This window comes from Eretmochelys imbricata, chromosome 1 (assembly GCF_965152235.1).
Source record: "Eretmochelys imbricata isolate rEreImb1 chromosome 1, rEreImb1.hap1, whole genome shotgun sequence".
Taxonomy (NCBI): domain Eukaryota; kingdom Metazoa; phylum Chordata; order Testudines; family Cheloniidae; genus Eretmochelys; species Eretmochelys imbricata.
Window position 1 is genome coordinate 262,006,736 of NC_135572.1, and position 22,977 is coordinate 262,029,712.

Consider the following 22,977-nt stretch of genomic DNA (forward strand, 5'->3'; position numbering starts at 1 on the left):
ATAATGGCTGGAGTAATTTTAAGACAACAGGCAAGGACCACTCATGAGAAAGCCAGAGGGTTTTCCCAGGTTGGACTAATTTGAACTTCAGTCCCAGTGTATCTTCTATATTTTCCAAGATATTCAGTCTTTTTGGACTCTTGCTGAAAAAAGACTATAATGAAGACATTAAATTTATAGCTTTTTTTTAATGTCTTTTGAAGAGTCTGCAGCTTGTACTAGCGCTAGTTGGAGTAGATGGCCTCTGCAGTGTGTATAGGAGAGATTAGGGTTACACTTTTCTCTGAGAAAAGCTTGTGCTCCACCATGTCTTTCAGAGAAGTTTGCAGCTCCATCAAATGCACAAACAGCCATCTGTTTGGGGTCCCATAGACAAGCATTTAACTCTTCTAAGATGTGGGTTGTCACAGATGCAGCCAATCTGTCTTCTATAACTTGAAAATCTAGAAATGCATCTACTGGCCTACCACTGACCTCAAGATAATGTACACAATGACTTAATACTTGATGACCATTTGCATTGGTGCATTCATCAGCTGTGTACGCAAATTTTTTGAATGTGGTGAGAGAGTTCTTCATTTTTTCAACTGTAGAGTCTTTCACTGTTGCACCACATGCATCTAGCCAGTCAGCTGAGTTTCTTGCAGACAGATAGTGAGCATTTGCTGATCTTGTTCGGAACTGGTGTTCAACTTCAGGATGAACAAGTGACAATGCACTTAACGTTGGCCTCCAGTTTGTAGTGTGTGGTATTTCTTGCTTAAATAGAAAGTATGATGCCACAGCCATGTTTGTTTGCATGAACTATGTTGTGTCTCCAACATGCTTAACAGCCTCATTAACACTCACCGGTGTTGTTCTTGGTCAGTGGAGACTCAGAATTCAGAGGTGCTTTCCCATGAGTTCATCTCCCAGGTCGGGGGCAAGAAGGCACCTTGCTCGTTCCTCCAGCTGCTCACTGTTTGCTCTGGCCACTGTTGTTGGTTGTGCCACCGTTCACGCCATCGCTCTGTTGCCAATGGCCCTGCTCTGTCACCTTCTGCTGCCACCTGCCACTGTGACCTCTGCGAGTTGGTCTCTTGAGGTTCCACCCAGCTCTCAGTGATTTTAGCTGAGCTCTCAGTGGGGGAACCTCACTGCTAGTGCAGATTGGGCCGTCTCTTCAACAGAAACACTGTCCCACATCAGGTCTAAGCACTTAGACCTGATTATAAGTGATTTCAGCTGTAGTGATCACTTAACAAAACAAAGACTATCCATGGAGCCTAATCAGCTCTGTCTTTAAACAGTGGAGAGGGGCAGGTACTTATGACTCAGGCAGCCCATCAAGCAAAACACCTGTCCCCGCTGTCTCTCTCGATGCCCCTCAGTCAGCACAGGCTAAGTACAGTTCTACTGCCCTTTACTCCTACAATAAGAATAACAACATTTCATTACACCTCCCCCCCCACATTCAAGTGATTTGTAACCCAACCCCAGCCAAAATCTATCACTTGGGCAACACAGCTCTGTTTGCTGGATACCTAAGTAGATTAGGTGTGAATGTAAATACAATCTGGTCCTGAAGCCTTTCCCCCCAGCCCCCAGCTCATCACTAGCTGTCAGGGAGAGCTCATTTAGACTTTGCTTGCAAATCATAATTTGAAATTATTAGGTTGGCCAACATCACCGAAATGAATGCAATGACATGGTCATAAAAAACAACAGCTGTATAAGGAAGCTAGTCTATGTTCATACTTTTCAAATCTATTATACTTTTTCAGATACATGTATTTTATCATACACTGTATATGCTTTTAAAGTGTGTATTAATGTTTCAATTTCAATTCAAATTTCCAAGCAATCACTAAATTGGCAACCCTGCATGTAACTAGTTCACAAAACTTGGGAGGGAGGGGTGTTGGGGAAATTCGGGGGGGGTAAACACCCCCATAGAGGGGGTGTAGGGAAATCCCTGGTTCTATGTGCAGTTGTACTAAGGGCTGCTGTGGAATGAGGAGCTGTAGCAGCACATTCCAAGATGGTGCGGTGGGTCTATTAGCTGTTGGCCCAGAACACAGGCAAATTATTCTTTGGGGATATAGCTGGAAAAAGGTACCCCCAAGCAGGGTGGGTTGATTTAAATCCAGGAGATTTAAATCAACGATTTAAATCATTATTTAAACCACCAAGTGGAAAGCCTCAATTTAAATCATCCATTTTAATCAAACTTTTCTGTTTGTATTTCAGTTATTTTCTAAAGAAAGGTTGCATTCTCACTGATTAATATAACCATTAAACATGCTGATTTACAACTAAGTAGAGCTTTTATATAGATTTGATACTTTTTATTATGTAGGAGAATACAGTATAACTATATACATTTATATATAGGTGAGTACACTATAACTGTATCCATTTATTTTATCAATTAATTATTCTTATTAATTGTACATTTTTAGTGTGTTAGAAAATGGTGACTGATATACTGGTTATTTACTAGATAATTAACTTTTTGCTCATGATTTGTGTCAAGCGATATTAGGATAGTAACTGGAATTTAATTTTGTGGGTACTGGACTCACAAAACAGCATATCAAACTTATAAAATTAAAATTAAACAAAACAATCTTAAACATTTTGGATATTTAAACTTCTCTTATTGAAACACGTCTCACATTTACAACTAAAAGATTTATTAAACAGAGGGATTAACTGTAGTCAGAAAATTAAACTGATTATTTCAGGTCAGCCTGGAAAAATTTTCAGATATTTGTAAGTAAAAGGGACTGGAGCTCAAGTTCCTACTTTCCTAATCTCTTGAAAATGAGACAGTCTCCTAAGGTACTTAGGCTGACCCATTGTGCCATATTTATAAAGCTTGACCTCAAAAGTTAGATGTTTTCCGCTGATTCTTTCTTTATATTGAAAAGCAGCCTCTAACTCAAAGTTTTTGATAGAGACTTGTGGATTTAGTTTTATTTAAATGTTTTAAGAGACTATAATAAATTTAGGCCTCAATATATTTTGTATTAAACTCAGATTTCATTTTAAACAGGTTTATTTTTAAAAAGAAAAATATATTATTTAAATAACAAACTCAAGAAAATCAGATTTAAATAAAAAAATCTTCCCCCTCTCCCCTTCCCAAAATCATTGATTTTTGTCTACCCTGCCCCCCAAATCAATGGGAGCTGTGTGCAGATATCTGAACACAGAATTCGGTGCCTTAAGCGTATTGATAGCAATCAAAGAGAGTCTCTAAGCAGGGAGCCACGTCTCCTGCCACCATGTGCACACATGCCATAGAAGAAGAGGTAGTAGTAGTAGTAGTAGGGAGGGGTGTGTATGTGTGTGTGTGTGCGAGAGAGAGAGAGAGAGAGAGAGAGAGAGATAGATACACACACGTAATACCACACCAGGTCACAATACCCTAGGAGCCAGACCCTAAATTTTGTGTACATCCTAAATAAACACCGAACAAGAGGGAAGAGTGAGCCTGCAACTTCAATGTTTTTCAGAGCAAGTAAAGTAATTTTTTAAAAACAAGTCTCTGGCAACCAAATTCTGAATGAGCATGATTATCCAGAGTTTATTTACATTAATCATTCATTTAAGTACCCAGAAAAGCTAGCATGCAAAAATAGGCAGATGCCAAGGAAAGATGCCTCTTTGCTTTCACCTTTTCTGTCTGGAATGAGGCTGCCTTGCTGGGTGACCAGCTGTTGGGCTGCTAGTATCTTTGGGGATAAGAAGAGCTATCTATCTCCCTGCAGGATGACAGCTGGCAAACTGAGCCCAATTACTGCCCTTTTTCTGTTTCCCTCTTCAAGTCACTAACTTTTGTATTTTTTTAATCTTTGCCTCTGTCCCAAATAAAACATAGAATAAAATATCTCCTAGCCTAAATGGATCAAGTGTGTTTTCTTGTCTAGTCTTCCATTTTCCCATTCCTTTACTCCCTCTTCTTGTTCTTCCACCTCCCTCTTTATAGTCTCTCTCTTTTCTGGTTATTTTTGTTTGCTATCTCTCTCTTATTTATTTTTTTATTCTTTCTTGTCCTGTTTCTCCTGTTCTTTCTAACAAACCAGGTAACATTCCCTCCTCTTTTCATATCTTAACTATGAAACATTTTTGTGTCTTGTCCACTCTCCCTTGTTCGATTGTCCTTTCTCTTTACTTTCCTCCTGCTCTGCTCTCCGTCCCCCACTCCCTCTCCTCCCTCACCCCCCTCCTTCATGCTGTTCTGGTCTTGCCATTGTTGTTCTACCTAACATCAGTCCCCCACTGCTCCTTTGTGTTTGGTTGTCTCTCTACCAAGATCTCTCATCAGTTGTGGAAGGGCTGGTGGGGAAGCTTGCTCTCTCATTGCCCGGCCTGTATCCATTGTGTGGATAAACATAAGACTTCAGTCTCCAGTGCTGTCAGTCCAGAGGCCCCCCGCATTTGAGGGCGGAAGGCCTTTTGTTCCTGAGGGGCTGAAGCCCACCACTTCCTGGAATTCACATAGGCCAGAGGCCTCTCCTTCATCCGAGAGAGCAGTGCCATTTGTTCTTCTGGTGGGCTCCACCCACTGTCCAGTGATTTAAAGAGACCAGAGCATTTAACCTGTAAAGGCTTCAATGGTTTGGGACCTGACTACAGAAAAGACCACCCCGCTTCCCATAACATACGGCCCATTGTATAATCAGCAGAGGTGCTCATGATGGGTTCCCTTGATTTAACAGAGGATGCTGGTTGCAGCGCATTTTTCACCAGGGGACCTCAGCTGTGAAACAAGCTTCTGCCCTTGGTTTGAGGCAGTCTGGGATTTACGGTATGCGGTAAGGCTTGTTCTTTTGCCCAGCCAGGTGTCTGAAGACAGTGGGGCCTCATGGGAGTGATTTGTTTATGGGGGAATGGGCAGTTTGGTGGGGAAAGCCCTGCCTCTATTGGGTTGTGCTGGGGAGGGCTTGCTGGCATTTTTCTGTCAGCTTGATGCTAGCTTTGGTTTGGTTGTTTTTTTATTTTAAATAATGCTAAAAGTGCCCAGAATTGCAGATGACTGCCTGGTTGGCAGCATTCTAAATGGAAATACATCAGACTCTAGCACAGAGTGTCTGGCCAGCTACCTCCTCATTCTACTTGCCACATAAATTCCTTTGTGCTGCATAAATCCACCAAGACTTGGATTTGGTAAGGAGCCTATAAGCTCTCATTGCATTTCTGTGTGTGTTGGGCAACTAGCTCCTGTAGTTCTCTTTGAAAATCCCACCCCAAATTGCTGCCACCTCCTGCTCGGTAATCTGTGTCTGCCTGCCATTTTGCCTTCTTGCTTTTCTTCCTCTGATGGTTGCAGGAGACAGAAGCGCACTCTCTACTCTGTGTGATATGTGGGTAACCGATAAGGAGCTCTCATGTCAGTGAGGCGCTCTCCTGTGACCAGCGTTCCAATTGCCCCGCCTTCCCCATGTGCTTTAGGATAGAGCAAGACGCAGTATTGAGCAGTCATGGTGACAGAGAGAGAGCTTGGAGGAGACACTGAACCAGGTGGCACAAGGGGAGGGAGGGATGAACTGAGTAGCCGAACACTGGATGGGAGAGAGCAAGAGGGATGAGGGAGAGAGATGTTGGGAGCAAGAAAGGAATGGGGAAAATGGATTGGAGAACATGAGAGACAGAGAAGAGAAAAAACTGATATTTAAGAAGGTAGAGACAATGGGCCAACTTAATTCCAAATGTAACTTCTTTGACTTTAATGGGTTACAGCAGGGATAGATTAAGTTCATTGACTTGGTTCCCCAAATGTTATCTTTACCTTGACATTTGTACCGGGCTCATCGCTGTAGTATCTGAGTACCTATGCATAGATGGTTTTCCACCTACCATCTGTTCCCACCGTGCTTCCTATTTGTTAATTTGCATGATGCCCAGGTTTTCCTGTGACAAACGACTACCACTCAGTATCTTCTGCAAGCAGATTCAGCACCTGGATCAAACAGGAGAGCTTTTGAGGTGGAAATGGCTGGAGAGGGGAATTGATGAAGATCACATGATCTTAGTTTTCTTTTGCAGCTGGATCTGTGTGTAAAGTGCTCCTGAGCTTGATATCAGAACCACTCCTCAGCTGATGCTGATTCAACAGTGTAAGGTGTTGTCTTAAACCATAAATGGATTAAGCTCATGGTCATATTTACCTCAGAGGGTACATCTTCACAGCAGAGCTAACTCATTAAGAACATAAGAATGGCCATACTGGGTCAGACCAAAGGTCCATCCAGCCCAGTATCCTGTCGACCGACAGTGGCCAATGCCAGGTGCCCCAGAGGGAGTGAACCTAACAGGTAATGATCTAGTGATCTGTCTCCTGCCATCCATCTCCACTCTCTGACAAACAGAGGCTAGAGACAGCATTTCTTACCCATCCTGGCTAATAGCCATTATTGGACTTAACCTCCATGAATTTATCCAGTTCTCTTTTAAACCCTATTATAGTCCTAGCAAGGAGTTCCACAGGGTTGACTGTGCGCTGAGTGAAGAAGAACTTCCTTTTATTTGTTTTAAACCTGCTGCCCATTAATTTCATTTGGTAGCCCCTAGTTCTTATATTATGGGAACAAGTAAATAACTTTTCCTTATTCACTTTCTCCAGACCACTCATGGTTTTATATACCTCTATTATATCCCCCCTTAGTCTCCTCTTTTCCAAGCTGAAAAGTCCTAGCCTCTTTAATCTCTCCTCATATGAGACCCGTTCCAAACCCCTAATCATTTTAGTTGCCCTTTTCTGAACCTTTTCTAATGTCAGTATATCTTTTTTGAGATGAGGGGACCACATCTGTACGCAGTATTCAAGATGTGGGCATACCATGGATTCATATAAGGGCAATAAGATATTCTCCCTCTTATTCTCTATCCCCTTTTTAATGATTCCTAACATCCGTTTTGCTTTCTGGACTGCCGCTGTACACTGTGTGGATGTCTTCAGAGAACTATCCACGATGACTCCAAGATCTTTCTCCTGATTAGTTGTAGCTAAATTAGCCCCCATCATATTTTATGTGTAGTTGTGGTTATTTTTTCCAATGTGCATTACTTTATTTATCCACATTAAATTTCATTTGCCATTTTGTTGCCCAATCACTTAGTTTTGTGAGATCTTTTTGAAGTTCTTCACAATCTGCTTTGGTCTTAACTATCTTGAGCAGTTTAGTAGGATCTGCAAACTTTGCCACCTCACTGTTTACCCGTTTCTCCAGATCATTTATGAATAAGTTGAATAGGATCGGTCCTAGAACTGACCCTTGGGGAACACCACTAGTTACCCCTCTCCATTCTGAAAATTTATCATTTATTCCTACCTTTTGTTCCCTGTCTTTTAACCAGTTCTAAGTCCATGAAAGGATCTTCCCCTCTGATCCCATGACAACTTAATTTACATAAGAGCCTTTGGTGAGGGACCTTGTCAAAGGTTTTCTGGAAATCTAAGTACACTGTGTCCACTCAGACCTTTACTTCAGTGTTGTCCCTAACCTGACTACTGTCCACATATAAAAACCTTTCCCCCGATTGTGGTGGTTCTTTCCATCCGGACTAGCTGAGGTGTAGGCTAGAGCTCAGGTCGCTGGAATGATCCAGTACCCTTGGGCTGTACCTTGCCAGAAAACCGCTCGGGAAAAAAAGCCTAAATAGTAGGAAAAACCCACAAAAAACAGAAAAATGTAAGCAGAGGACAGGATCTTAATTTCTTATAATGAGGCCGGGAGTGGATTTGATCATGATGCTGGGTGGGGATATGCGTCATGACGCCATGATGCTAGGTGGGATTTGCGTCAAAAAATACGTGCCGGGTATCGTTCAAAAAAAAAGTGTCCCACAAGACAAGTGGAAAAACCCGCAGGCATGACTGCCTAAAAATGCCAGCCCAATTGGCCAAAAACAAGCAAATAGTCACTTGTTTTAAGCAATTTTGGCAATGCTTATAGAATGCAGGCTAAATCACTCAAGTGCCCTTAGTCCTTCAGTGCCTTCCCATAATTCCCAGCACGTGCTCAGAAGGACAAAAAAGTTATCCTGCAATTCACTGGGAAAGAATCAAAGAGTTGGCTCATCTTAGTGCAGCACAAACCATAGGATGTGCTCCACAGTCTCGGGGCAGCAACCATGGTAGCAACACACGGGGGAGTGCAGTGGTGAGGACACAGTAGATCAGGTAGGGCTTTGCACTATGACTGCTCATACCCGGGCTAGGCTAACTGGGCTAGGTGCTCCCTGGTGCCAGTCATTCAAGGTAAATCTGCAATGAAAATACACCCAGAGATTGCCTCACTTCCTGTGCAATAGTAATCAACAGAAGAGCTGGAACTATCAGCCCCTGGTTTAATCATTCGGGGCTGGAGACAGCGCATTCTCACTGAGGGGTTTTTCAGATGTGCAGTTTGTTTCCCCCTCAATTGTCAGAGCATTTCTCTGTTGACCTTCAGGTCCTGTTGTAAAACCTGTTTGTTCTCCCAGGATTTTTGGGTGGGAAGGAATGAGTAGGTGGGTGGCTCAATAAGATGAGCTTTCTCTAAGGACACATTGGGGCTTGGGAGAGTTTATTACTGTTTAGGACATTTGTCCCTGGATGGCTGTGTTTTTAATATTTGTATATGGTCCCAGAGGGATGGGAATAGATGTATTTAATTGCAATAAATGAACAGACATATTTTTGCTGCATAATAGAATAACATAACTGAAAAACTCCACTCTCAAATTTCTGGTGGGTATTTAATGGCTAGAAGTACAAAAGCTTACTAGGGACTTGCACCCTAGGTCCCATTGGTTGCTAGACCAAGCAGAGAAAATGCCCCACAAGGGTTCTCTCAAAACATGGAAAGATCTGTCTGTCCCTGACTGGGGCTCTGTGATGTCAGATCCATCAGACTGCACTTGCTGCCGAACCCCAGGGGGCTGGCAAACGTGTACACTACCTTTGCGCTCCCCCTATCCCTGGGACAGCTGAGCCTCAAGGCTGCTCTAAATAACACTGGCTTTTAACTGCCCCTTAGGGGCTCTTACACCACTGGGATTACTGGAGCACAGAATGCTCCTGCTATGTCTTGTTGCACTATGGGATGCCCCCCTCATGTTCCCTAATTCTTGATGGGAGGCTTGGGAAGTGGTGGGCTAGAGCCAGACTAGGAAAATCTATCCCATGTTGGGGAAATTCTTGACTGCTATACTAAGGCAGGTTTCTGGCCCTTTGATAATACCAAAGCAGCACAAAGAGTCTAAGTATGGGACAGGATCTAGCCCTAGATGTTTACATCTCTTCAAATTTAGAGCAGAAAGCTACTTCTGGCTTATTTTGCGTCAAGAGATAGCCAGTTTACATTCATTTTCTAGGAGAGGAAATTGTTCCATGCAGGGCCATTTGGCATATCAAGCTGCGTATGTGGAGTTTTTTATTATTATTATTCAGGGTGTTAACCACAAGTAGTTGAAACTTTTATTTCAGTCTGGGATATTCTGAATGACTGGGAATAAATAGGAGCACAAGAGAGCTAAGATGGAGCTTTTTTATCCTTGAATAATATTTGATTTTCTGTGTCAGACATATTTAAATATGTATGTACAGGACAGCATTTCCCGCCCTCTTCAGTCTTGAGGAAAGCTTTTCTTTTTATCCTATGAAGATTCCCCACCCCACCCCTTTTGTTTGTTTGTTTTACTTTTTCAATTCTGAACCTACATATTTCTGAAATAACAAATCCCCAGGAGAATCTGCCACACTGTTGAGGATGAAAGGAAAGGTTACCACTCAAGTGTAAATAAGAACGTTACTGTATACGCCAGTGCTGTTTCATTTCTGCTCATGGTGACAGCCAAGCAAATGATGAAAGTCAGCATCCTCGCCCAGGCCTTTTAATCTCGTCTCAACCCTTTGCAGCCAAGAGGAGTGAGCAGTGTAGAAGCAGTGCAACAAATTGACTCAAGTCTGTAAACAAGAGGTTAAACCCAAACATGGAAACAAAAGCTAGGTGAAAGGTGTTTGCCTTGGGGTGACTGACTCTACAGTGTTCTCCTTGACAGTGAGTAGTTGTAAATGTTGTTTAGTGTCAGCATGAAGGCAACATTTGTCAGGTATTTTAATCAAACTTTAAAAGCATTTCTTCCGTGTTTCCATTTCTTTCCCAACTTCCTTTCCCCGGAGAACTGTCCTTTAGTTTGTGGGGTTCTTTTCATGGTGTTCACATTTTATTCTCTCTGTTTAAAAAGAAATCAAAGCAGCTGGTTACATTAATGGGGTGTCTATTCTTTTCCAGATATTGATGGAAAAAATTAAGAAGAGTAGAGCCATGATTACAGAGGTAAATGCACTGCTGTGCCCTGAGGGGGACACTCAAAGACCAGAAAGGTGTTAGGTCTCATGCTCTTACCTGTCATACCCCACTGACCAAGCCCAAGTTGGACTGATTATCAGCCATCTCACCTGGGAGGCCCTGGCTTAGGTGTCTCCGTTCCTGGAAAATGTCAAGCCCACTTCTGGGACAATTTGAGGACTTTGTTGAAGCTATGGCAGTGATCTTCCATGACTCAGGTTGTGAGGGTACAGTCAAGTCTGCGCTTCAGGTGTTGTAGCAGGGATGCCGGCCCGTTGCTAAATCTACAGTGGAGTTCAGATGTTGGGTAGTAGACACTCAATGGAATGAGGACGCGCAGCATTATCATTTCTGGCTCGGCCTAAATGAAGATATTAAAGATGAACTGGCACAGGTGGAATCCCCATCCAGCCTGGGCGTTTTCATTGACACTATGCATCAAGATTGATGACTTCTTGACCAAACGCTGCCAAGTAAAAAGATGGTCCTCCTGACTCCAGCCAGTCCTGTTGGCCAGCCCCCTCGTCCTTCAGCAGCCCAGACCAATGTTCATCTGTCGGTATCTTGGTGATGGGCAATCCGTGTCTAACTTATCTCCAACTCCCTCTCCAGTAGTGTCCCCAACACAAACCTACAGGTGCTGATGAACTCAGGTGCCTCAGGAAATTTCATGGATCTGAAGTTTGCCTGAGCAAACAAAATCCCCACCTGGCGCAAGGACTCCCCCGTATTAATGCAGCCCATAGACAGGTCACACCTTTCATTGAGACCAGTCACCCACCAGACGGCTCCCTTAGAGGTAAATACCCTTCTAGGGCACCAAGAAATCCTTCAGTTTGGGCTAATTTGTGCACTGCATTCATCAGCTGTCTTTGGCATCCCCTGACTCATCACCCATGTCCCATGCTTCCACTGGCGGTCAGGCATGTTATGCTTTGACTCCCTATTTTGCCAACAGTCCTGTTTCCTGAGAGCTGACCTGAGACCAGCAACCCTTCAGAGATGTGAAGAGACGATCCAAAGATGACCCCGCGACCCCCATGACCTCCTGAACAGCTCCAGGGATTCCTGTTAAATATCAACACTATGTCAACATGTTTGACAAAAAACAATCTGACAACCTACTGCCCCATCACAGCTACGACTGTCCCATCGACCTCCAGTCAGGAACAGAGGTTCCCTTTAGGTGCATTTACTCCTTCTCTGTACTTGAACTTCAGGCCCTCTGGAGAGATCCCAAGGAAAACCTGCAGAAGGGTTTCATTTGCCCCTCCATGTCCTCAGTGGGGCCCCCAATCATCTTTGTGGTGAAGAAAAACCGGTTCCTCTGGCCATGTCTGGATTATAGAGCCCTGAACAAGATAACAAGCTGAAACTGATATCCTTTACCAATTATTAATGAGCTGTTTGAAAGGCCACACTCTCTCAAGGTCTTCACAGAGTTGGACCTCCATGGAGCTTATAACCTGGTGAGGTTTCAGGAAGGAGAGAAAAGGAAGGACTGCCTTCCGGACCATGTATGGCCGCTCGGTCATGCTGTTTGGGTTGTGCAACACCCCAGCAACCTTCCAGTATTTCATAAATGACATCTTTAGGAACATGGTGGACCAATTTGTCATAATTTACCTGGACAACATCCTTGTAGTCTCTGAAAGTCAGGCCTTCCACAATCATTATGTGCGTATTGCCTTGGAGAGACTCCACCAAAACAAACTCTTCACAAAGCTCGAGGTTTCATTAAAGACACAGTGGAATTCTTGGACTATATCATCTCACCTGAGGGACTTACCATGGAGCCATGCAAGGTGGCGGCAATATCCAACTGGGCTGCACCCAAGGACATACATGGGGTGCAGGGATTCTTGGGATTTGCCAGTTTCTACAGGTGATTTATTAAAGGATTCTTTAGCTTGATTGCACCCATAATGGCACTCTTTCAAAAGAGAGCCCAGTTCACCTGGGCCACGGAGGTTTAGTCAGCCCTTGAGCGACAGAAGAGGGCATTCATCTCAGCACCCATCATGATTTACCCAGATCCCACTAAACCATTTATGATAGAGACCAAATTTTGCCATAGGTGCAGTATTATCTCAACATCTGGGCCCCCAAAACCAAATCTACCCCTGTGCCTTGCAGTCTCGGAGGCTACCCCCCATGGAAAAAAATTACATGTAGGACAAGGAGCTACTATCTATCAAGGCAGATTTTGTGGAGTAGCACCATCTCCTAGAAGTAGCCAGATTCCTGGTCCAAGCCCTGATGATGGACCACAAGAATCTGGAGTACCTATGGACTGCAAGACACTTTAACCAATGTCACATCCACTGGTTCCTGTTCTTTGCTTGATTCAACTTTGTGAACTATCACCCAGGTATAAGAAACAGGAAGATGGGTGCCCTGTCCCAAAGATGAATATCTCAAACCTGATAAAGAGCTCTTTATTACCATACTCAAGGTGTCCAGCTTTGTCAAAAGAACAATCAACAACAGTCTGATGTCCTCCATCTACTCCTTGATCCCTGATGATGTGTTCAAAACCCGAATCACCAGACCTTGAACAATTGCGGTATGTGACCCAACTCAATGTTCTGATTTCAGATTGGCCTCCTCTATCGGAGGGGTTGCATTTATTTTCTAGAGGGACAATATAGGCTTCCGATATTGAAACTATGCCACAATTTGCCTGATGCAGGCTGTTTTGCCCAGTTCAAGACCTGGAATCTGGTATCGAGGTGTTTCTGGTGGCTAGATCTATGAGCTTACATCAAGGATTATATAACTTCTTGTAATCTCTGCACAAGTACCAAAAACCCATGATCAAAACCCCTAGGTCTCCTCCAGCGTCTGCTCATGCCTCCACAGCCTTGGTCTATCAATGAACTTCACTGTAGAATGGCCACACTCTCAGGGACGCTCAGTAATCCTGGTTGCCATAGACCTCCTTACAAAGATGGCACACTTCACCCTGTGCTGTACTGTTCCTACTGCACGGGAGATGGCTCAGCTCTTCCTGGAAAATGTCTTCTGCTACCAGGGTCCAGACAGAGCTGATACTGGCCCCATCAGATTTTGCAGAATTTAAACTTCATTTTTAAAAAAATGTTAGTTAATCCTTTTATGGGTTGTGAAGAAGACCTTCCTAAAGTGACCCCATGCAAGGATGAGTCTGAAGAGTAACTCTTAACTGTTTCATGGTCCCTTGCAAAATGTGTTAACTCCTTATGCTAAAAAATCTGTTCCACCTTGTATTTAGCTATGACTCTGAGCAGGGCCACCCGGAGGATTCAGAGGGCCTGGGGTCTTCGGTCATCTCACACTGCAACAGAAACATTGTGTGAATTCGGGTTGAATTTACTGAATTGTTTCAGTTGAAGAAATAAGAAAAGATCAAAGCATTTCATTTTGACATTTTTTAAATGAAATGTTTCAATTTTTCAATTAAAAATCCTCTTTGTTTTGAATGTGACTGCAATTTTTTTTTTAAAAAAAGGATTTTAAAAAAAATGAAAACAAAAAAATATTAACTTTTTCAGTTTGAAAACTGTTAGGGTTTTTTAGGTTTCATTTTGACCACCAACCAAAAAAATCCATTATTTGAGCAGCTGTAGTTGAACCCACAACAATGGAAAAGCATCTTGTAACTGGGTCTCTTCTCTCATCAAAAACAGTCTTGAAAATGGATGACTCGGGTTCTGCAATAATGGGGTCACGAGGTACAGAGCTGGAATCTGGCCACTCACTGGTTCATATGTTCTTATGAGATCTAGAAATCTTCATGGTAAGACTGCAGCCTGCCCATTTGTTCTTGTGCTCTGGTCTCCAGTGTGTCCCGGGGCCAGTGATCCCTGATAGTCAGGTGGGGGAGTGAGTTAGAGAAGCACTTGCTAGCACGCCCTAGCTAGAGTTCTGGTGGTTTAATTAAACTACTTGAGCTTCTCTTTCACACCTTTATTAAGATGTCACCCAGACCCCTGGGGTTATTTGTACCTTTGTAATTCATACTTGCTCTTGGTTTATTTTATATGCAAATATATATAATACATTTCAGTGTGTTTCTATGTTTCATCCCCCATGTGGACTATTAGAAAAAGCTTTCCAGAAAGTGTGCATCATCAACTTAAAAAAAGAAAGGCTTAAGCAGGATTTAAAGAATTAACTTGTGCTGAGAATGGGAAAGTACCTAACAGATGGAGCAGCACAAGGAACTCTCCTGCCTTCCCTACCTCTCAAGAGTATAGAGTGATACGGGACTGAGATTTGGACTACATTGTAGGGTTGCAGGGCAAGCCACAAGCAAAGCAACTTGGGAGCCTTATTTTTTTGGGAGCTCTGAAGTTTCCAGGCCAGCCTTATCAGTGGGATCGGGCAATAACTCACTGAGATACCTTCACCCTCCTGGCAGCAATAACCCAAGAAGAGGAAAGAGGTATCTCATGGCCTGATTTGCATCCACATTTTTATCTCGTAATGTAGGGATTATGTTGCCTTTGGTCCCCATAATTTGTATGGTTAGTTACCCTGAAGATAGGTCTAGTGGAAAGAGTAGCTGGTGATGTCAGTGCTACAAAGAGCAAGATGGAAGCAGGAGCTAATAGCTGAAGTTCGAATGGGTCCACTGAGAAACTGATGGTTCTTACAAAAGTAATGAGTTTAGTGTTGATAGGATGAGGGTACCAAGAGGCAGGTTAAGCAAGACAAATACACCTGGGGACTCAAGGCAGCAATGGAATTTATTATATGACTAGAATGTGCAAAATCTAACTACTTTCTCTAACAGCTTCTGTTATGTCTTTGGATATTTACATGTAAGAACATTCTTGGTTATAAACAGGAATCTACTTCCTCCTCCAAAGTACTTGCCTGGTTTCTGCCTGCTATAGGTTTATTATTGTTGTTGTTTCATTTTAAAGCATTTGTATAGTTTTAAATTCAATTTTACTTTTCATTGTTTGTTTGAAATATCAGCTAAACACTTTGTATAAACGTTTCCCCCTACCAATCTGGTGGGTTTTTTGTGCGTGAGAAATGACACCCATATCCATGTCCCCATGTTTTGCTCTTCTTCAAAATGGATAGTCTCTCCCAATACTTCTAGTAGACCTGGATTCAAGCTGGCTGCAGTGGGGCAGGAGACTGGGTGGGGGAGGTTGGGAGAGAGGAGGGGCTGGAAGAATGGGGAGGGAGGCATGATAATGATAGGGGAGGGGGATGGAGAGGGATAGTGCCTACACCTCACGGGTTAGGAAAGGGAGTAAATGGAGTCCGCTCTCCAAGCGTTAAGGGGCAGGCTGGAATTTCTGTGTGTACACGTATGATGAAATTCTGACCCTGAAATGATCACACACAAGTCCAGGTTGGGCGGCTTCCAAAAGCTTGAAAATAAGACAGCAGACCAAAAAAAAAAAAAAAAGTGGTTTATAATTAATTGTTTAAAAGGTTATTGTTTTTAAGCCAGTCTCATGATATTTTTGGCATCTGGCTCATGATTTTGGAATGCCTGGGTCTGGCAATATTGAGGACTGTTCACAGTAGTGAGCATGTAATTGGGTATACAAACCCCACAGTGGGCCCAAAGAGGTTAAAAGGCAATACTGGGCCCAAGTAGCCCTGTCCGTCCAGGCCTGCCGAGCATGCTCTGACTGGAGGAGCGGGTTAAAAGGAGCTCAGAAGCCCAGGCAAATGGTGGTAACAGGCTACAGGACAGAGGAATCCTTCTCTGGGAAGCCAGACAGAAGGTTGAGCCTGAGAGGGGACCATAGAGCAGATAAGGCCTCCAGGCAGAGCCTTCTCCAACCACCACCACCACCCCTTTGAGAACCTGCAGGGCCCAGCTCCTTTGCACTTTTTTTTTCCATTGAGCAACTGACTGGTTGGACTATAAAGGCCATACCCCAAACTGAAGGGACCTATTGGTAGGAAGTAGTCCAGGGAAGCAAACTTGGACTTCCTACAGGGAGGACCCTGCTTGTGTTGCTTCCCACAGGGCCCTGGGCTGGGACTCAGGGGGGAGGGAAGCCAATGTCCCTTTACCACACCCCTTTAAGGGCCAAGGCCCAGATGTGGGTGAAAAGCTGAAGATGCCTGGCTTAAGGTCAGGAACAGGCACTTCCGCTGCCCTGACAGAGAGGTAAGGGGGTGAGAGTGGGGTGTGCTAACCACTGGGCCGTGTGGCCCTCCCAGCCCCCTATCACAGAGCACTACACTCTGTCTTGGCAGGATCAGGCCTATCGTATGCACCGGGGGGCCTGTTCATGCAAACACTTACACAATTGAACAACTTCATTCATGTAAGTGGTCCCACTGATGCTTTTCAGGATCAGGGCTAGTCATAACCACCATAGAATCCTGCATGGAGCTTGTGGGAGTTAGGGAGATCAGGCAAGTGCCTTCTTTTATTTCCTCTCTTTGATTTTTTTGGTTTGGTTTGATTTAAAATATTTTTATTTGAGATATAAAATAACCTTTGCTAAACCAATAACAGGGGGAAAAAAGAAAGGAATGCTTTACCAGCATGCTTTATAGATAGCTCACATGCTCTAGCTGGGTTCACTAGTTTGCAACACCACCAGCATATATATGGGAGCTGTTTCACTTTCACTGTCACATCAGATCTCTGGACTAAAGACAGTGATGATGTGCCTTAAATATTCAGCATTGCCTTAAACCAGGACTGTCCCCCATCCTGTGACGTTACATAATCTATTTTAATTTTTAAATTGTGTGTGTTTGACTCTATAGCTCATGAAAGGGGCCAGATGGACAGCTCCAGAGACTGAAGCCCTCTGTTTAGCCACAGAGGGTTTGTCTACACTGCAAGTGGGAGTGAGTCTCCCAGCCCCGGTAGACAGACTCAGGGTAGGTCTACACTACCCGCCGGATTGGCATGTAGCGATCGATATATTGGAGGGTCGATTTATCGTGTCTAATCTAGATGCGATAAATCAATCCCCGAGTGCTCTCCCATCGACTCCAGAACTCCGGCGCCGCAAGAGGCGCAAGCGGAATCAACGGGGCAGCGGCGGCAGTCAACTCACTGGCGTGAAGACGCCGTGGTAAGTCGATCTAGGTACGTCGACTTCAACTACGCTATTCTCGTAGCTGAAGTTGCGTATCTTACATCGACTCCCCGCCCCCTAGTGTAGACCAGGGCTCGGGCTAGATGGGCTCAAGCTAACACACTAAAAATAGCAGTGTGAACATAGTGGCTTGGGTGGCAGCTTGGGCGTTCAAGCCTTCCCGACCCCTGGTCTGAGCTCAGGTGGCTACCCTCAGTCTACACTGGAGCCGTGACATCTACACTGCTATTTTTAGTGCACTAGCTCAAGGCCATCTAGCATGAATCCATCTACCCGGGCTGGGAGGCATGTTGCCAGCTGCAGGGTAGACGTACCCAGAAAGGGCAGAGCACTGACACAGACTCCATCACACTACAGTATACTTTTCCCTGGCACAGCTGGCACTGCCAGTGCCAAAAGTTCAAAAATCATGAGATTGGCTTAAAAATTGAGATTTCTTGGAAGCACTTGAGTCACGTTTTCCAGCTTTTCTCTGAAAGTATGAGGAGTGGAAACTTACTTTTTTGTTAAATGAAATCTGAGATACTTACATAATCGTTGTCTGCAAGAGCTGGAGCTCTCTGTGAAACACCAGTTATCACGAGAAGGATAAAATTGCAAGAGCTGGTGCCACTGTGGTAGAGCGACACTCCATTCCAAATCGTTACCGTTGCTGAATGTGGTTGTGAAGAAGGGAGATCGCTGACACGATGGTGCATATGATTCATGCTGGTCTACACCTGACTGCAAAGTCAGGGTAGCCATCATGTTAGTTAACCCAGTTCTGCATACCCGCGTTCAACCACAATACAATTTGTACTGTAGACCAGCCCCTAAAAGGAGCACTTTGGGGTGTGGAGAATGTTTCTCGCTCTGTGGCTCATTGAATCCTGGACAGCTCTGCTGAGACTCAGGCCAAGTAAGCCTGTTGTGATAGTGACATGCAAGCTTGTCCATTGGGAACAGGATGACAGGTTCCATCCTGCAACTGGCTTTGTATGGGCAGACATATGTGCCTGCATGGACTGCCAGGGACTTCGGGGGAAGGCTAGTGGGCCTGTTTATGCAGAGCAAGTGGCCAGGATCAGGGCCTGAAATCACTAAACTCTATTTTTATGTATTGCTGGAAGAAAACATAAAAGTAGAAAACGTAGCACCCAAAGTGGTACTCTAAGGGGTATATACAATTCTGACAAATTATTACTTTCGATATATTGCTTTTATAATAAAGCATTATTAATTTATTAGTAGTAGTATTCATTTTTTGTATTACGATAGCATATAGATGCTCAGCGCCTCCCACCCGCCAGTGGCCCCACCAATCTGCACCCTGCCCTTCCTGCCAGCGCCTCCTGCCTGCTGCGATCAGCTGTTCAGCGGCATCCAGGCGGTGCTGGGGAGGAGGGAGCAGAGCGAGGGCGGGGTGCTCGGGGGAGGGGATGAGAAGAGGCAGGGCGGAGGTGGGGTGGGGGCAGGGCCCAGGGCGGAGCAGGGTCAAGCACCCCCAGAGAAAGTAGAAAGTCATCGCCTCTGGGCTCTAGACATACACCTAGTAAGCAACAGTTTCTGTCCTGGAGAATTTACAACCTAAGTAGATATGGTTGGGCAGGGAAGCAGGGGCACAGGGAAGTGAAGTGACTTGCCCCAGGTCATACAACAGGGCAGTGGCAGAGCCAGGAACAGAACCCAGGGCTCCAGACTCTTGGGCCAGTACTCTATCCTTTGGGCAACACTGCATCTCATTAAAATATTTTGCATTTACATATTGCCTTCCACCTGAAGATCTCAGTTCTTTACAAGCAATGATCAATTAAGTTTCACAATAGATGAATCAATATTTTAATTATTATTAAGATGCCCAAATATTTACCAGGTAGGAAAGGGAAGAACAAATTCTAGTCCAATATGTACTTGGTATAATATAACTGAATCATAATGAAACACACCAAACTACATTAATTCAGCATTAAGGTTGTGATTTTATATATTTCATAAAGTGGAAGTTAGGAAATGCCAAAGCCAAAGGCTGAAATCCTGGCCCTATTGAAATCAGTAGGAGTTTTGCCATTGACTTCAATGGAGACAGGTTTTCACCTAAAGTTACTTCAGCAACGTTAACTGGCTGTGTTGTAATGTTGTATCTTCTAATTTGTTCTTTTCCTCATTCGGTATCTGGTGCTGAATATGTCATAAAATATATAGCCTTTAAAGTGCAGGATGTGCAACACAGATGAATTAATGTTGCTGTATGCTAACTTCTGTTAAATTCTGTCCTGCTTTATTTATCATTCAACCCAATTGAAGTCAGTGGAGTTGCATGATATATAAGGCCCTGATCCACTTTAACAGGACTAATCAAGTCCTTAAATTAAGCACATACTTAAGTGATTTGCTGGTTTGGGACCTAAATGAAGACAGGATTTGGCTTAAGCGCAGTTCTTTTTCTGATCTTGTTCTGATTTTAATTCTTAAACTTGAACATTGCCTTCAACAGGATTTTTTTTTTTTGCATTTAATGTCTTTTTTTTTTTTTATCCGCCTGATAATATTGGTGCCATTTAAATTGGCTTCAGACTTTGAAACTTACATCTCCTGTAGGTGAAAGGGATGAGGGCAGGGTGAGTTCCAGAATATACTGCTGTTGCTATTTGCTTGTAGATAAATTTTATGTAAGACTGGATAATCTATTCAGAAGCACATCTCTTTCCATTGTGGACCTGATCCTGCACCCCTTTCGCACACACACTATCTCCTGACTTCCGGGGGAATTATGAGCATGTAAGAGCTCCAGATTAGTCCCTATCATGACAATGTTGTAGCAGTGGGAAAAGACAGAAACTATTTTTTAAATGAAAGCTTTAATCAGAAGAATATTGCAGAGTGCAGCAAAAATTGTCAAAACCCTAAAATCATGGACTCTGCAAATTTTTTGTGCCAGTAGTTTTCTTCTGTTCCTTGTTTTAAGACTGTGTTTTTTGGAGGATTGTGCGGTGCATTTTTCAGTGAAACATTTATATCCTCGCTTGTGCAAATTATCTCAGCCGCAGCAGCAGTCTCTGTACCAGTCTAGGCTGTTCAGAGGTGGTGCATTCTAATGTCATAAAAAGGGTGGAACTTCAGTGGGCAAAAAATCTTAATCGATCCCCACTGAACATGTTCAAAAGGGATCTTTCTAATTTGCTTGTAAATTTTTTATCCAACCTTCCCACCCCCAAAACTTGATCATATACTCACACCTCAGTGAGTATTTCTTTCCAAGTTTCAATGTTCAGCAGTTATTTGAGTCCCCTGCATAGGGACAAAGTGTGGCAATAATTTTTAAACCATTTTTTTCTCTCTGCTGTCAAACTCAAAAACAACTGAAGGAATTTTGCTCAGACTTTTATTTAAAAAAAAAAAAAAAAAAGCCCTTTTGAACAGAGACCAATTTTGAAAATATTTCATTAGAAAAGAAGACTTTCCAGAATGATCTGAGCATGTGAAAACAGAGTTACGGCCAAAGTTGTTTTTTTGCCTTCAAGTCAGTGGTCACTACCCAAAAAAATTCAATAAAATTTACCTACCTCATAGAGGAGTTGTGAGACTTAATTAATATCCGTACAATGTTTGGAGAGATACTTCATTTCTAGGTTGCCTGTGAGCCTGCTTGTCTGTCTGCTTATCAATGAAGCAAGCAAATCAGATCACTTTCTGCATATCACAATTAAAGTTTCTTCTGACAAGTTATGGAAAATAGAGACCCACACAGTCATAGAGAAACAATGAAAGCCTTCTAATGGGCTATATTCTGTTCTCTAGATACCTAAATTGCTTGAGTGATTCTAAAGCACAGTATTCTCTTTTGCTAAAATCTTTTAAGGCCTAGTCCAGGTGGATATGTTATATTTGTGTTAAACATTTCTGATAGGATTTTAACCATTTCCTGTCAGAGCCATGGGGCCCTACTCTGCCCTGTTACACAGACACAATTCCCACTAACGTTAATGAGAGTTACGCCTCTGGAACTGAGGGTGGAATTTGACAGTATGTGTTCAGTAAAAAGAAAAACAAATACTGTGCACTGGAATGTATTGTTTGCCAAAAGCAACACGTTGGAATGCATCTGGTTCCTTTGCACAATACCAAACTAAGCCATCTGATTCTGAATCTGTGTTTTCCTATTAGGGTGTGACATAAGCTCTGTGTGTAATATGATCATTTTTAGTAACAGTTTAAAGCTAGAAATGACAGCATTCAAATTGATGAGGGACACCTGTCCCTGAACTTTTAATATACACAGAATGGGGTTCCATATTTCCAGTAAGAGAGTGAATATTTAAAAACTTTTTTGATGCTCTACGTATCATACAGCAATGAACTCCACACTTATGGTCAGGGAGAGTTATTTACACAGAATGAAATGGCCAAATGTTGGTTTTAAAATGTGTGATTCTAGAATTGTGGGGAGATCTGGAAGGGTGTTTTTCTGGTTTTGTTTGCTTTTCCAGCGGTGGTGTAAAGCCCTTTACCTCTTTTAAAGATGATATGGCATGTTGTATAAAAGCAGGGCTTTGCCACAATGTCTGTGTCCAAAATTTCCCTCAACACGCACTCATGCTGTTCTCTGTCCCTTTTGGTTGCCATCTTATGCTCAGCAATGGCTGGATTTTCAGTGTTACTTTGTGTGTGTGTATCTCATGAAGGCACAGCCCTTGGAGAGGGGACAAAGGTAGGTTTGTGCTGTTGGGATTTTGCACTGCTCTGGGGACCTAAATAGCCTCCACCATAATTTACACAGCCCTGGGATTATGGCAGGTTTTCAGGGCTGCCCTTGACTGCTATGACCATGCCCTCTGCACCAGGACTTGTGAAGGGGTCAGTATAGGGTTGCTTATGGTAACTGAAGTGCCTTCCCCAGAAGAATTCTCCACTAAGCCCTTTTGGGGTTGTCTGCAACCCATATACATCACCACAGCATATAAACTTCTACAGCAGATGAACTGCTGTAACAGCCAAACTAACTTGATGTTGAAAATGAATAATGAACATAAACCTGTTCTGTCACTTTCTGTTCATGCATGATATTTTAACTGGAAAGCAAAAAGAGTTTCCCATATCCTTTTGTTTGAAAACTACCTGGGGAGAAGTTAAAATGGGTTAGATGAGGAGAAATAAAAATCACAGTTTTAGTAGTCATCAAATTTTTCCTTCTCAGGTGATCTGGTATCTCGAGCAATGCATCACCTCCAGCCACTCAACTCAAAGCAACATGGCAACGGCACTCCAATGCACCACAAGCAGGGATCACTATACTGGGAACCTGAGGCTTTGTACACTCTCTGTTATTTTATGCATTGTCCACAGATGGAATGGGAAAACCCTAATGTTGAGCCTTCAAAAGTCACACTGCAGATTGAAAGGTAAGATCTTATTTGCAATATTTAATATATGTATAAAGATGTTTTATTAAAAAGTCAGCATCGCTGGCTAATTGATCATTACAGGCTATGCAAAATATATTTCACTGCAGTCTGTTTTGGTTAGCATCCCCTTGAAATAAATTTCTCCTGCAATGAAGTGCTCCACTGCTGACCCAGTATATATCAAAAGTGACACCCAGT

The 22,977-nt window shown here is 43.2% G+C and overlaps 1 protein-coding gene across 1 annotated transcript in view; it reads left to right on the plus strand.

The window, feature by feature from the left end:
• ABTB3 (ankyrin repeat and BTB domain containing 3) overlaps window positions 1-22,977 on the plus strand; it is a 272,945-nt gene that overhangs the window by 164,836 nt on the left and 85,132 nt on the right. Inside the window, exon 3 of the mRNA XM_077829043.1 lies at window positions 22,572-22,776. Within this exon, the coding sequence (XP_077685169.1) occupies window positions 22,572-22,776 (205 nt within the window). The remainder of the gene's footprint in view (window positions 1-22,571; window positions 22,777-22,977) is intronic.